This window comes from Poecile atricapillus, chromosome Z (assembly GCF_030490865.1).
Source record: "Poecile atricapillus isolate bPoeAtr1 chromosome Z, bPoeAtr1.hap1, whole genome shotgun sequence".
Lineage (NCBI taxonomy): Eukaryota > Metazoa > Chordata > Aves > Passeriformes > Paridae > Poecile > Poecile atricapillus.
This window is the reverse complement of record NC_081289.1, coordinates 9,251,395-9,267,481: the sequence shown is the minus strand read 5'-3', so window position 1 is coordinate 9,267,481 and position 16,087 is coordinate 9,251,395. Positions and strand designations below refer to the sequence as shown.

Sequence of the window (16,087 nt, the reverse complement as noted above, 5' to 3'; positions counted from 1 at the left end):
GAATTCATGACTCAGATGTAGACACTAATTTTGCTATTCAAAGCTATTAGAATAATACAAAAAAGTTCCTAGAATTTTGAGTTTTCGCATTGACTCTAACTAGGCTTTGCATGGCTGTCCACACTGGCAACTGATTTTACTAGTTTCAAGATGAACTTCTACTTTTCAATATAAAATGCAATTGTTTTATGAACACTTAGTAATGATAACCTGCTGCTTCACCACACATGCATGGGGCAGGTTGCCCAAGGGTTTATTTATTTGAAGATTTTATTTACTATGTTTCAAAGCTGTCTACATGTTTTTTTGATACAGAGTAATATAGCTTGACAAATGTTTGCAGAATTTCTGGAGTCTGCTCCTTTCTCTGCCCATTGAACATTTTATAATTGTCTAGAAATATGTCAATCTCCTTAAATTTTGCACTCACAGTTTACTTTTGTTGATTGAAGTATTACACATTGCAATATGCAACAGAATGCATAGAGTACTGAAACATGATTTATTGACATCTGGAATGTCCCCACATATTAGAATGTCCCCTACAATTGGGCACTGTACAAATATTTTTTGAGAACCTCATAAAAAAGAAGTTTCTTGGTAAATTGCTACTGCAGAATGAGCTAGATGCTGGTAGGGCAGTGTAATGACAGGGAGGAAAGCGTGATGGTCAGCCATTGATTAAAGGAAGAAAACAAGGTGGGCACTCCTGACTGAGCATCAGAACCAATGTTTTCCTTCTCATCCCTAATTAAACACCCTTAGTCATCCTATCTTCCAGATCCTTCTACCTCATTCTGTGCAACAAGCATCTTGATCTCCTTCCATAAATAACAAAAATACTAAAAATATCCCACAGCAAGTATTTCTGCACCAGTTTCATTCTGCTTCTCGCAGCTGTGAAATGCTCTGTACTTAGTGAAAGTACCTCATTGTTCGGCTAAAATACAGCTCACTCCAAAATACAGGTCACCTTAGCTCTACTCTGGGTTGACAATTTTAGGAAGCGTCAGATCCACTGGCAATTTGAGAACAAATTCCCCACATCCTCTGGCAATCAGAGAACAAGTAAAGTCTCACAATTTTCATATTATGATGTGATTTCTATTTTTGTTAGCACTCTCAATAATAGAAATAGGTAGTATTTACCAGCTTTGCTAATCTGAGTCAGTGATTTCCAAAGCAGAGCAAATAATTTATTTAAAGGTTTAACTTATCAACTTCATTGGTAACCTGATTATTTGAAAAGTAGTTAAAAATACTGTGGAATAAATATACTAGAAAAATTATAATGAATGTTAATTATAGTTTAAAATTAAATTTAGACTCATGTTAAGTTGCTATCAACTACAAGTATTTTCAAAGTTTATTTACATTAAAGTTACACTTAGGGTCAAAATATCAGAATTCAAATATTTTTTATAGTCAGTCATATTACTTTTTAAAACCAGTCAGGTTTAGATTTGACTTACATTTAAGTTATGCGGTCTTACTTTTTGACATATCACTTTGAACATAATCCTACATTGAAACACTAATATTTATATTATTAAAGTATTTATATTATTAATACAGTAATATATTAATTAATATTTTAATAATTAATCATAATTCACTGGAGTGATTTATTATATTGTCTGCAAAATCAGATGCTACACTGAATATAAACTACATTTTTTTTTACCAACATTAAAACCAGTATTGCAAATTTAAATATCTGATGTCACAGAAAAATCCATTGCAAATAAAAATCCAATGTGAAAACAAACATTTTTAAGGACTTCTTGAATGATAAGGCTGTGATTAATATATAAGCGTGAGATACCTGCAGTACTTAAAACAGCTTTGCAAAGGCATCACCATTTGAAGCCTACACCTCTCGATACTCTGAAAAATCTACTATTGGATATTCTCCAGCCCTTAAGGACAGAATTATGTATGGTCTTTAATGAAAGTCAGCAATTAAGCATAATTAATAATTTCAGGTTTTGTATGTTATATTAACATTTTTGTTCCCTTTATTAAAAAGGAAAGTGTTTAAGGGAAATTTATTTTGCTATGTTTAAAAAATATATATATTACTAAAACCAAGTGAGTTTTCCCTCTATAAATAACACACTCCTCACTAAAACTTCACCTATGACATTTGATTATTACTTTTTCATGTATGACCAGTATGTTCGTACTTATGAAGACATACCCAGCAAAACTCGCTATGATCAATTTAGATGAGTCACTAAAAAATGCAAATATTGCTCAAACTCAGAAGGTTTCCCAGGAGCTGATGGACAGAATGCATCCATCTGGTGAAAGTGAACTTCTCAGATCTTGGCTGTCCAAGATGTTATGAAACCATCGATTACAAAGCAGAGACTGAAGGCATCAGTTGAACAGTTAAGTGCAGAAAAAAGGTAGAGAACAACTGGCCGTGGAACAGCTTCAGCCATTCTCCTTGCAGCTGAGTCCAAAGTCTATTTCCTACTGTGACCAAACCAGAGGAGCTGGCAAGGAATATTGCTGCTGCCCTGGTGTTGAACCTCGGTGTATGACAAAAATGACTGCTATGAATCACAGGAAACTGAATATGAGAAAATCTGCTGCTTGTACAGTAAGGAGAAGAAAACAATCTACAATAAAGACAGACTTAGTTTCTCACTAGAAAAAAATGGGATGAGAAAAATCCAACTTTCTTTTTAAGATTACCAAAATATGAATATATTTTCTAATGTTTTTATTTGTATCATTGCCTGCACCATGGTGCATGCAAAAATTATCCTGCATATCATGTTTTGAGATCAATATGCATGTAACTTACAATAAGCAATACTTAAAACAAAAGCCTCTGGGTTTTTTTTTTTTTCCCTATTTCGTGTAATTGAGGATTTAGGATATTGTCACTAGCTACATCTATTCTTAAAGGACTGCTAACTTATTTTCTGTGGTGTCGGCTATCACATCCACAAAGACAGCATCATTGTTAAGCTTGGAAACATATAATAAACCTTAGATTTTTAGATGAATAACAAAATATTGCAGAAGCAATGTTGATAAGGATCATATATATATTCCACAACTCTCTGAAAATAAAAAAAATGCATTTCAATTAAAAAAAATACACTTTTTTTTTTTCTTGTAAATTAGGAAATATTTTGGTACATGTAGAATTACTGGGCTTTTCTGAGTATTTCAATGGCATTTCCTCTGAGTTTGTCTACTGTGTGATTTTAATACTGGACAAATTTAGCTCTAACACAGACATTGATGAGAGAAACTTCTTGAGAAATGAGGAAGAAGGAGACTTATAAAAGTTGCAGTCTGGATAAGACTTTTAAAACAGCAAATGCAACCTCTTTAACTAATGTTAAAAATAATCTAATGTAAATCTGTATTTGTGCTATTCCAGTGGCATTTCTGTGATGCCAGTCAATCCATTATACAACTATTTTGTATTAGAAATTTCAGCTTTATAAATATTATTTGCTTGTACTCTTCCTCACTTTTACTATTCTTATTTGAAAATATAAAGCTTAGGGTTCAGAAAACATCTGGATGTCGTACTTGTGAGCATGTTTTAGTGGTGAAGGTGCTAGCACTGAGCAGACGGTTGGGCCCCATGACCTTAGGTCTTTTTCAACTTTAATGATTCTATGATTCTATGAAAAAGTTTCATCAGTTACCAAATCAAAGCAGAAATTCATTAAAAGAAAAATATGGCAAAAAGAAAAAAAAAAAGGCCTTTAAAAAAAAAAGTATAGCTAGCAAGATTATATTCTGTTGCAGAGGACAGAAATTTTATTTTGCAAAGGAACTCATAATTTTTAAAAGGTCAGATTGTTTATAGAAGAAATAAAGATATCTACATTATAAAAAAAAAGGTTTCACAAAGTAGAAAAGAAACACAGTTGACTAAACCCTGTAATATGCATTTCAATTTTGCATTTTCAATATGAAACATTTTATTTGTATCCAGAAAAACTGCTTACAGACCAGTCTTATCTTCCTTTTTCTATCTCTCTGGGCTGTGTTTTGTTGCATGTGTTAGAATAATAATGCCAATCAACAAAATATTAATATTTACCTAGTTACTCAACTTAAGCATGTGATCATTCCTCAGTAATCATAAGAAGGTAGTAATAAGGGTACATATATAATAGATTTAATACATTACAAATGTATGTCAATTGACAACATGATAATGGGTTCTTGTTAGTTATGTACAAACTATCTTTGTGTAAATTTGTGAGTTCCAAGATGGCAATTAGATACTGATAAACTGCATGTGTTAAGCCTCAAAGATTTCTAGGCATCCTTGTTTGAATAGCTAACTGCTATTGTACATGTCAATAGTCAATATTACAATACAGTTTCTCAGGAAAAGGACCTGTACAGGAGCAGTCAGTTTATTCTCTAGAAACATTCTGAAGATATTTCAAAATATTATGGAAAAAAATGCTTTGGAAAAAAAATGGCTTTATGATTCCATAAATCCCACTTTGAGACTCAAATATTTTAAAATATTTCAATATTAAAGTAACTTTTTTTTTTCTTTTTTTTCTTTTTTTTTTAAGAGGATATCAGATCTGTAAATTCAATTGATGTCTGTGATTTCTCCTGAATATGAAGGGAACCTACAAAAAGGATAGAGAGAGAATATTTGCAAGAGCATGGACAGGATAAGTCAAAATGGCTTCACACTTAATGAGGGCAAGTTTAGATTAGATATTAAGAAGAAATTTATTATGAAGGTGGTGAATCACCAGCACAGATTGCCCAGAGAAGATGTGGGTGTCCTATCCTAGGAAGAGCAAAGGGCTGGGTCAGATGGGGCTTTGAGGCACCAGGTCTAGAGGAAGGTGTCCCTGCCCATGGCAGAGGGGGTGGAACAAGATCATCTTTAAGATCCCTCCCAACACAAACCATTCTATGATTCTGTGTTTTTTCATGGGTTATTCTACTGTTTATATTGAATCAGAACCTTTTCATGTCTTCAGGGACTCATTGGAGTATTGAAAAATGGGATAGCAGTAATTGCTTATCTTTTATTGGAAAACTAGAATAGTTAGTAACTACGATGTCCACAGAATTTAATATAAAAAGACAGTAGTTGGCCAAGTGCAGAAAGGTTTTCCCTTGCATTCCTTAATTAAAAATACACCTAGCTGAAATCCTCCATATGATTCTACCCTGAAATACATGTAAATTATATTCAATGTCTACATTTTCACTTTTACCTAGTGAATTGGAAGCAATGTGTGATATCTAAGAGGTATCACCTCTTCCACTTTTATCATATGCTCTCTTGGGAAGAGCTGTGTCTAGCAATGTTTGCTGAACAGCACACTGAAGTACTTCAATAAAGAAAAATTAAAAATAAATCAGACTTAATTTTATTAAGCACAAGCTAGGTGAGACACCTTCTTTATTTTTAATGCTGAACAATTTGAAATAGTATTTTCTGAGATCTCCTTTTTGTTTGGTCCAAAAGGTAGGATTTCTGGCTATGTTACCCTTAGCATAATTCAGGGATTCCTTCAGTACAATCTGTTACCCTTAGCATAATTCAGGGATTCCTTCAGTACAATCATACACCATAACTCTTGATATGATCAAGAGAAGTAAACATAACATGTGATAGAAGGTTTATTTCAGACAGGAGATTTGGTTTATAAAAAATAGTATTTTCCGAAGCAAAATTTCTAAATTTTAATATTTTTCTGTCCAAATATCTTAACTGCCACCAGGAAATACATAAAACAAAAGTCAGTCAAACCTCTGACCCTTTTGACTGGGATTATTTGAAAATATAATTCTGGCAAAGGTAAAACACTTTCCATAAGCCTATTCCTACTTTCATCACATATTAATTTCATAACATAATAACCAGCACCTAATTTGCAATGCTGACACAAAACCACCTAATTTTTCATTTCTCTACAAACTGTGCATGTTATTGTCTTCAGCTGATAAAATGACTTGAATGCAGACCCCTAGTACATGCTATCATCAACTCACCCACTCCTCTGACTCGAGAGCTCACAAGAACCCTAATTGAATGTACTTGTCTGTATGAGATAAACTAATTAAATAGTAAAAAGATGTAAAGATTGCATACTTCCATGTACCATGTTCAGGCATCACAAAGTATTCCTGAAATTTATACTATATTTTGGTATTACAAAGCACTGTACACCTTACTCTCTCAGATTATTCCCTTTTGGGATTGAAAACTATGAAAACACTCTGATTTCAATAATTAATCTTCAAAGTCTGAATACAGAGATCAAGGAAAATAAATCTGAAATATTGGAAAAATTATTAAACAGGAGCTTTACCTTAGTTTCAAATGCTTAACTGCTTGAGACTTAAAATCAGGAAAGTAATTTTGAAATGTGCATGTAGAGCATAGGACAAACTGTTGAAACTTTCACTCAATGGGAGTCATTGGTTTTAGAATTTAAAATAATTTTGGAAAGAGAGTAACAGTAAAGCAGGAAGGAGAAAGTCTGTAAGGATCAGATACTAAGCTGGAGATAGGGAAGTGGGAGGGAGAAAAACACTTACTATTTTTTCTCGCACTGCTTCCACGTGGTCGGTTCCTGGCAAAGGTACTGTTTGAACAGGAATTTCTTCTTCCTGAGCTTTTTCAGCTTTCAAAATCTCGTGTGAAATCCCAGTTGTCAAATCCTCTTTCTTAACATCTTGCTCCTTAGCCTGCAGTCCCTCATAAGGTGCTTCAACGTCTGCTTTCTTTTCAGCAATATGGTCTTTCATCTCAACTGTAATTTCTTCCTTTTTGTCTTCTGGATGTGTTGTGCTCTTTTTTGGGAGCACAGTTTCTTTATCTTCTTCCAGCGTGCTTAGGGGTTTCTTTTGGTCTGCAGTTGTTATTGTAGGAATTTTATCTGCTGAAGGTGCCTTTGACAGTTTCCCTCGTTGAAGTTTTGTTTCTTCTTTTTGACCTTCCTCTTGGATTTTATCCACTGATGAAGTTTTCTTAATTTTTTCATGTTGAAGCTTTGTATCTTTCTGAATTCCGTGTTGGATTTTATCAATTGAAGCTGCCTTTGGCAATTTTATCTCCTGAGGTTTTGCATCTTCCCTCTGAGCTGTAGGTTGGATTTTGTCAGCTGACAGTGCCTTTGCCATTTTCATCTGTTGGAGTTTTGGGTCTTCTTTCTGAGCTCCCTGTAAAATCTTGTCAGCTGAGGGTATCTTTCCCAATTTTTCCTCTTGAAGTTTTATATCTTCCTTCTGAACTCCATGCAAAATTTTATCAGCTGAAGATGTTTTTGCCAGCTTTGCTTCTTGAAGTTTTTTGTCCTCCTTCTGAACTTCATGCAAAACTCTGTCATAGGAGGCTGCCTTTGTCAGTTTTGTTTGCTGAATCCTTGGGTCTTCTTTCTGAGAAGCATGCTGGATTTTATCAGCTGAGGGTGTCTTGACAAGTTTTCCCTGCTTAGGTTTTGCATCTTCCTTTTGAATTCCTTGCTGGATTTTATCAGCTGACAATGTTTTTTCCAATCTCCCCTGCTGATGTTTTGGAGCTTCCTTCTGAACGCCTGGTTCTTCCTTTGGCTTTGCTGCTGCTGGAGTAGGTGGTGTGGAAGTCTTCTGAGGGGAATGTGAGACAGCAGGCACAGGCCGTTTTTGAGGAGGAGCAGGTGGTTTGGATGTTGGTTGTGAAGGGCCTGTTTTCGGAAGTGGCACCTTGCCCATATCTCCAAGTTGTCCTGACATTGCCCTTTGGGTCTGGCAGTTTAAGCACAACCATTCCTGTACCTGTGATACAATAAACATGAAATTACTTATTTGAAAAAGTAACAATAAAATCATACAGTGTTTTCAGCTGATACAATTGAATTCTACAATCTGAATGCTATGCATACTGGTAAGTTATTTCTTTTCTTTCCTGCTTTTGCAGGAAGATCCATAGCACCATGCCAGAAATTGAGCATATCAGGTTTCAGAAAGCCAAGATGAACAAATATAAAAAGGCACTGTGAAAACTAAGAACAACAACATTTTTCCAAAGTATTGATGACCTATATGTGCAAAGTTTGCTTACTTATTTCTAACACGTATTTCTTTCTAAAGTCTCTATAACCTATAAAAGGTCCCTATAGTTTTGCAAGCCTGAGGAAAAGGGGACCAACTGGCACTCATGGCTTTCTGTGTTTCTCTTAGGAAATCCCCTCTTGAGGTTTTATATTGGTATCTGTATAAATTTATTATGGCTATAACTCAACAGGAAGATCACCTCTGCTCATTTTACTGCTAAATCCCTGCTGCACACTGGCTCCTTTTACTGTTCTTCCCAGAAAATCAGAAAAAGGACAAGTGCTTCTATCTGTGCAAAAGATCTCATTGCCAGTTGCCTAGCTACTACATGAGAGGAGTAATCACACTGTTTCCAGTGGGATTTAGTTTATGGTTCCTTTAAAATAGCAAAAGAAAATTTTAAGCACAGAAAACCATTGAAAGGAAAGAAAAAACCAGACTCTTCTGAATACTAGAATAGCTAATGAAGATTTACTTCACTTGTGCAAAATGAGCTCCACTGGTGGATAAGTGGCGTACACGGTACAATAAAATCTACATTTAAAAACAGCCGATCAGCTATTTTTATAAGTGATATATAAATTACAAGAAACACAGAAGATACGACAAAAATCTTAAGAATAGCTCATATGGGCTAGCTTTGTGGAAATGCAAGTAAGAAGAGGCAGGTTAATGTATAAAATTGTCTGACAAATTTTGTTTCAGGCACAAGCAAAGAAAGAATTTACACATTATCATTCAGGTGATCAAACAATTGTCTCGTGTATTTATTATTCTATTTTTATAGAAATGACCAAACTAGTGAGCATCCTAGCAACTGACACAAAAAAATATTTAATTTAATAGTGCCTGATAAAATTTTCCAAATAAATGCAGTTTAGCAGCTGAATCAGCTGTCTCCCCTAACATTTACTATATCTTTTGCAAATCCAAACTGAATGTGAAATTATATTTAATAGTCTGTATCAGACTATTAAATATAATTTAGGCTTAGTTTCTCTGTTGAAAAAAGAATTTAAACATAATCCTCCAGGATCTATTATCCTCCTCCTTAGGACTTAAAGTGCTCCAACTACACATCATTTGTTTGGGGATCACTAATTAAGAAATACAAGTATTTTTTTATTTTTATTTTTTTTAATGAATGGGCAAAATATAACTCATTTTTCTTGAAAATATCTCTTTTAGATGGGGTTATTGGAATTCTTAGCATAGTTTCCTCTGTTTTCTAGAAAACAGTACTGGCAGCCATAAATATGTTGTGCACTGTCTTTTATAAACTGAAAATAGAAGCAATGCTCCAGGAAACAAATTTGCCCCACAGAATATCATGATATTATCATTAGAAGTCTGCAATGGACTAAATATACTAGATAACATTTAAAGACTATTGAAAAAAGACTACGGAAAAAAAGATACAGTTTTGTAGTAGCTTTGATTGTTTTATTATGAAGTTTGTGGAGATCAATATAAAAAAGTTGGCAAAATAATTATCAGGGTTTTTTTTTTTTTTTTTAATTTATTGGAGGGCTGAAAAGATTTTAAACCCACAAAAAGGGGGCAGATTTTGCTTTATCCATTCAGCCTAAAAAATGTTAATTTCCCAATGTAAGCAGAAATAATGCCATTACTATTTGTGCTAATAGAGCTTCAGTCAGCACAGGGCATGAGAATAAGACAGTACTTAAATGTATAAAGCTTCTCAGAATCTAGCCTTAGCCATCTTTAATTACATAAAAACATAATGAAGTGTCTTTTGCCATGAAATAATCCATGGTTCAAAGAATTACTGCTATACAGATATTCTTTATGAACATATTAATTTATACTTTAGATTCACATGTTCTTTTCGCAGTACCATTTGTTTTACCTATTTTATTTTTATTTCCTTATCTCCATATCCATTTCTAGGGTCTCTGTGTTTGTTTCTTTTCTATCTACATTTGGTGGTACATCTACACTTGGCTATTCTCCTAGGTCTGCTGATTATACCTCTCAGCTGCAGCCTACTCACTGCTCATACACTTGCTTCTTCTCAGATTCATCATCACTTCCCCTTCCCTTATTTAAATCCTTCACAGGCTCAGTTCTTTGAATGCCTATAACAACTTTAGCAACTTTAGTAACAGTATTAAGCATTTAAAACCCAAAACAGTTACCCAGTCACTGCTTGCTGTCCCTATCTAGTTTCTTTTCCCTGGACTGCATCTCTGCAACTCCAGTACTATGCTTTGTGCTGCTGGAATGACATACTACATGGAAGACATGGTAGAACTCTTAAAAAGGAAAATAATGGCAATTAACATGAGGAAAGGAATTTGATGAATAGCAGGTTGGCAAAATGTACTAAATTTTGTCAAAAGATGGAACTCCCAGACTTGTCTCTCTGCCATAATGATATATGTAATAATAGGGAAATAACCTGGAATTGTTCAGATATCCAGTGATATCATTAACCTTGTCATTGTCCCCTATGACTTTTTCTATATCTGCATATATTTACCACTTTATTTTTCCGTGCCACTGTATAAGCATTGCATACTACTCCACATCTATGTGTATAATGGTTTTTCATTATCATGCATATATTTGGTCACAAAAGAGCCTACAAAAATCATCTTATAGCACCAGGCCTCTAGCTCCTGAGTCTCTGTCAGAACGGTTCCCTGTAAAATCAAATTTTATACCATGAAGTCATATGCCTCAGTCTTAGACTTGTCTTTTCCTCAGTTAACCTCATGCCCTGAATGCAAGTTTTTTCCTAAGGCCACCTCTTCAGTTAGCCTGTCAACCCAAATTTATTAGGACTTGGGAAATGGACATCATCTTCTTTTAGCAGTTTTTGCTAGATAAATCCTCCTAGTTCTTTACAGAATTCTTCACACCCTTTGGTTCCTGAACTGGCCATAGACATTATGATTGGCATTACAAGCGATACAAGTGCTTTAATATCCTGAATCCACAGCTCTCTCCCTACATCTTCAGCAACCCTGATAACCCAATATTGCTGGACAACCAAAGTATCTATGTCACAATGTTCTCCTCACTCAGTTTTGTAATAATCAAATGCCATTATGAAAAGGGCATACATTTAACATTCATTGGGAATGTCTCTTTTTCAGTCATCAAGCAAGAGCTCTGCCCTGCTTGTTACAAAATGGTCCTTTCTGTAAACAAAAGGAGTGAAGGAGCTCTTCAAAGGCTCAGCTCAGAGTTTCAGGTGTCTGATTCAAGTCCTAAGCACACCTGAGAGTCCTCAGCTCAGTTTCATTGAGAAAAAGGCTGCTGAGACAGTATTTTACATAAAGTCAGGTGATGTAAGGAAAAAAAAAAACCACAAAAAAGAGTAAAACCACATAGTGTCACAGGGAGAAAAAAATCAGGCCAAAAATATACTGACATGAAAAGGTACAAAGCCAAAAGGAAAATACAGAGAAGTGGATGGTAACAACCCAGCAAGTGCAAATGTTGGCTGGTATGTTCCAAGGAGATGGAGAAGTTGAAGCTTGCTGACTTGACTGGTCTGGCCAGCGGACAAAATTCAAAGGCCTCACTGAGGTGGGGAGTATGTTAATATTAGCAGTTCTTCATTGGTATCTGTCTGCTGTGTGTATTCATCCAAAAATTGCTCTGTACTCCTCAAGTCTGTATATCCTCCTTGCTTGTGTCGCTCTGCCTGTGGTACACATTGCCTGAACAAAATGCAGAGGGGAGGCTATATTCCCATCCAGAATGGGAATGCTGGCCTCAGCGTTTCTTTGGGATATGTGATATACAAATTCATATCCCACACAAACTGAAGACTTAGATCTCCTGTCACTAGAAGAACTATTCAAATTGCCAGACCTGTGCATAAAAAAGTTACCACCTATGCCACACAGATTGATAGAGAAACATAAATATTCAGAGCATGACCACAAAATTAGATCTGGCAGAAGAAAAAAATATTTTAAAAAATTACTAAAATCCCACATGCCCTCTATCCAAACAGTATTAGGCAGGCAGGAGGTAACTGTCTAAATGAAGCCACTTTGGCAGACACAGGGTCCACAGTGGAGCCTCTATGGCATCCAGAATTAGAAAAAAATGCAGAGAGGTTTTCACAGATACAGCGTCTGTGGAAGTCACAGGCAGTTTTCCAGGCTCATTCTCCTGAATTTACACATAAATTTTGTCTAAAATGTCACTTAGGATCTTAAACTTATTTTTGGATTCGACCCTAAGTGGAGAAATGATGTGCAAACAAATGCTTAGTCAGATGGCTGATTTTTGGAGAAAAGGTTAGAAAAACATGGCTAATTTAACCTAGGGAAATGAATCCCACAAATATGACTTATATGGGAGGAAAGGTATATTGGCTGCCAACCAAATGGATATTAGTTGTCCATGGAAAAATTTAGCTTTAAAATTAGAACACCTTCCTTGCCAGTAGTGATTTGAAGTTTGGAGTATGATACAATAGGAGTTTGGTACAGAGAAACACAGTTAATTTCAATATATGATAAGATTGCCAACAAAGTGGCTCAATGATTCATGAAATCCTACCAGTTTTAAAAACTGCATTTCTGAAATAATAATCATGAGCAGAATGCATTATATCATTAACATTAAATAGATCCACAGAATTAATCTGATATTAAACATCAAGGTGTCTTTTAGCCACTAAAGAGAGATCATAGAAATCCCAAAAAACTGTTTCAGATGAATTTAAAGAAATTAGAAAAAATACCCTGTAAAAATCACTTCAGAACAAAAAAAGTTTGTCAACAGGAGGAAGAAGGGGCTTATTTTTCAGTTTAAGGATGTATTTTTTTATCTACTAAAGTTGCAACCAAGGTGAGATTGTTATCTGAACAATGCAAAACAAAATACCATCTTTTATCTTTTTCTCAGAAAAAGAGTTTCTGTTTGTGAGGAAGATTAGGTTATCCCAGCCTGCCATTATTGTTACTAATTGATATGTTTACTTATAAGCCATCACAACTATGAAATAAAATAGGTTATTTTCAATTATTGTTTTCTTCCACACCAAGTGATAAAGGAAGAGAGTTGTAAATTCTGCAGCAGAGTACCAGAAAAGTACAGAGGAATTGGTGTTTCTCCCATGAGTCAAGAATTATCTGCTCCTTAACTTAATAGGGTTGGGACTGCTGAATATTTCACTCAATTATGTACATATGAAACACAGAGCATGACAAGACAAGGATGATTTGCTCCTTCAAGTGATGACAATTCTGAAATGTGTATACCCTTACCGTACTTCAAGATACATCTTGGCATCTTCAGAAAAAGCTCAATTTTTGTGTTTTTTCAGCAATTCCTCTGTTGTATGGAAATTTTTATTTTAGCAATTAAATTTAATAGATAATGGGATTTTTATGTGTATAGTTCCTGTGTATACTTTAATTTCCCTTAGTTATTTTGCTGAAATCCCTTAGAGGCTTAAAATTATGCTGTCAATGCACAAAAATGTATCTCCAGTGTATATCACCATCACAGATGCAAAAGAACCAAAACTGTGGAAAAATAACTGCATTTTTATTGAGAAGGGGTGAAGAGCACTGCATTTGTTTTTACTCTGCATCTAACTGCACTGTAATATGTTTGGGTTTTTTTTGTGCATCGTTATAACAAGATGACCAAAAGCTAAATACTTTGTGTTGGCAGGTTTAGCTGTAGGGGTGCTGTTGGCCAAAACAAAGGCATGATCTTTCCTCCTCTGTCATGCACAGAGAAATTCCCATCAAGCACTTCAGTACCTCTGGTGACTTCTCTTACCATGACAAAAACAACTCCAGTGAAGGAAAAAAACAATAAAGTGGATACGGGCATCATTCAAAGGCCAACCTTTTGTTTATTAAACAAAATATTTTTGAATATTGACTTTTACAACGAAGTACACATGAAAATCAGCTTTCTGTCCTTACAAGTCAACGACTATACAATTGTCCTATTAAGCAATCTTCTAACCTACTAAGTCCATCTCAGAGTGGTTTCTGTATTATTTTGGTATCTCATTTCATTCCCAAAAGCCACTGCAGATACAGAATTTACTGGCAGGATGAGAAGGTAATAGTTATGAAATAAACTTATTTCAGTGTATATCTGACAATTAGAGTCAGATAAAAATTATTTCAGAAACATTCTCTTTCATAAGTCCTTTTAAGATAATTCCCAGTTAGATGACTAAAACAATTTCTGTTTGCTTGCATATGTGACAAATGACCATGCTGTTGTGCATTAATGTGACCTCTATTAATGCTATTCTTAACTTGCTTTGATGGAATTGTCATTCTTAAAGATTTCTGTAGATCCTATAGACCAAAGAAATCCAAGGTTGTGTTAGTGTCTGAATTCTATGGTAAAAATACAATTTTATTAAATAGTTATTTTATAAACCAGTTTAGTCAGAGCTTTAAAAATGTTAGGCTATTGTAATCCTTCTTGACTCTATGTAGATGTTGAGAAGCTTCACTATGCTCCTTTGTACCCTTTATTACAACAGTCTCAAAGAATAATTGTGCCTCCTAGCCACTGAATCACTGTTTCCCACAAACTGGTCAGCAGAATTCGTGAGTATTCCCATCCCACCATCGCTATTATTGGTTCTGAACTGACAAAATGTCTAGTGTCACAGATGGCACTAAAACAACAAACAACACCATCCCCTGAAGAGTTTGTGATCTATTCAATTCTGTGTTCAATGCTGACCTTTTACAGAGAGTCTAGAGAAAATTGTTTTTGTTCAAAAACTAGATCTTAGCTATAAAACTAGGTTCTGTAACAAAAAGAACTGTTACTTTTATTACATCTCACAATATGTATTTATTTATAAACTCCAAACGTAATCTTTCTATCTGAACCTTAATGGATCATACTTACAAACACCTTAATCATTCTCTGTAAAAACTTTTTATTTTGGTCATCCCCAACAGAAATACAGAGACTACCGATATACATCATTGCTGTAAAAAGTAATTTTCCATTTTGTTTGCTCTTGCAAATCAGATAATCCTAAAACTAACATGTGCAGTTCGCCCCAAAATTATGCTTTGAAAAACCAAAAATTTCTGGTAAGACAGATTGAAATGTGTGACTTTTGTCCCCATTTTACCTATTAATGCATTGATTTTTTAATGAAGAGGGATCTATATGCTTCAAGTGAAATGCTATCAACAGAGATGTAAATACTTAAAGAATAAAAGGTGATTTGATTTTTTTATTTTTTTTTTTAGCTCCTAGCTTCATCCAGTCTCATTTAACCTAAATTCTAAATGCTTAACTGAGAACCTAAAGTTACTACTCTGGCTACTCAGATTCGCTCAGCAGGCTATGGGATGTTCTCTCCATATATGAACAGTGTTGGTGGTCTGACTGTCGTATCTATTCCCGATTAGGGAGAGAGCCTGCAGCAAACCATGCTCCACATGGACCTCACATCAAGGATGAATGTGAAATTTGCACAGAGCCTCCATTAAAATCCAAAGATAAACCCTTCCTAAAATAGCAGCCTGAAGAAAAGACCTGAATCTATAATCTGATACTTAATAAGTGGTCTGATATTCAAAAGCTTTAAATACCTGAAGACAGTTCAACTGACTCTTTTCCACTTTTCAGTTCATCTCTTCTGTTTCAATCTTTTTAATCACAATCACAGTGTATATGTTTTATCACTTATTTTGTGTTTACATGGCTTTATAATTTCAGTTTATTAGCAATGATTTATGTATAATGTTTTCTTTCAGTGTTATGTGAAAAGCATCTGAATTCTTTAGGTGCCTGAAAATGAGGGGGACAGGCAAAGAAACAAGCATAGGAAAAAAATGGGGATAATTCATAGTCAAGGAAATACACTATTCTTGATGAAGAGAACACAGGTCCAGCAGAAAGGGAAGGAAGGACCCTTATCTGGTTTTGGAAAATGATTTAATTATTAGCTACAGATACAGTAAGAGGTTTGCATGTAACCATTCCCTGATACACTGGCAACTGCCAGGCAAAGAGATAAAAGGAGTAAACAAAGGAAATA

General features: G+C 34.7%; 1 protein-coding gene across 1 annotated transcript in view; it reads right to left on the bottom strand.

The window, feature by feature from the left end:
• The window catches only part of LOC131572759 (protein piccolo-like), a 309,016-nt gene that overhangs the window by 168,558 nt on the left and 124,371 nt on the right, over positions 1–16,087 (bottom strand). The window contains exons 4-5 of the mRNA XM_058826081.1: positions 7,363–7,779; positions 6,562–7,296 (exon numbers count right to left, since the gene is read on the bottom strand). Of these exons, the coding sequence (XP_058682064.1) occupies positions 6,562–7,296; positions 7,363–7,779 (1,152 nt within the window). The remainder of the gene's footprint in view (positions 1–6,561; positions 7,297–7,362; positions 7,780–16,087) is intronic.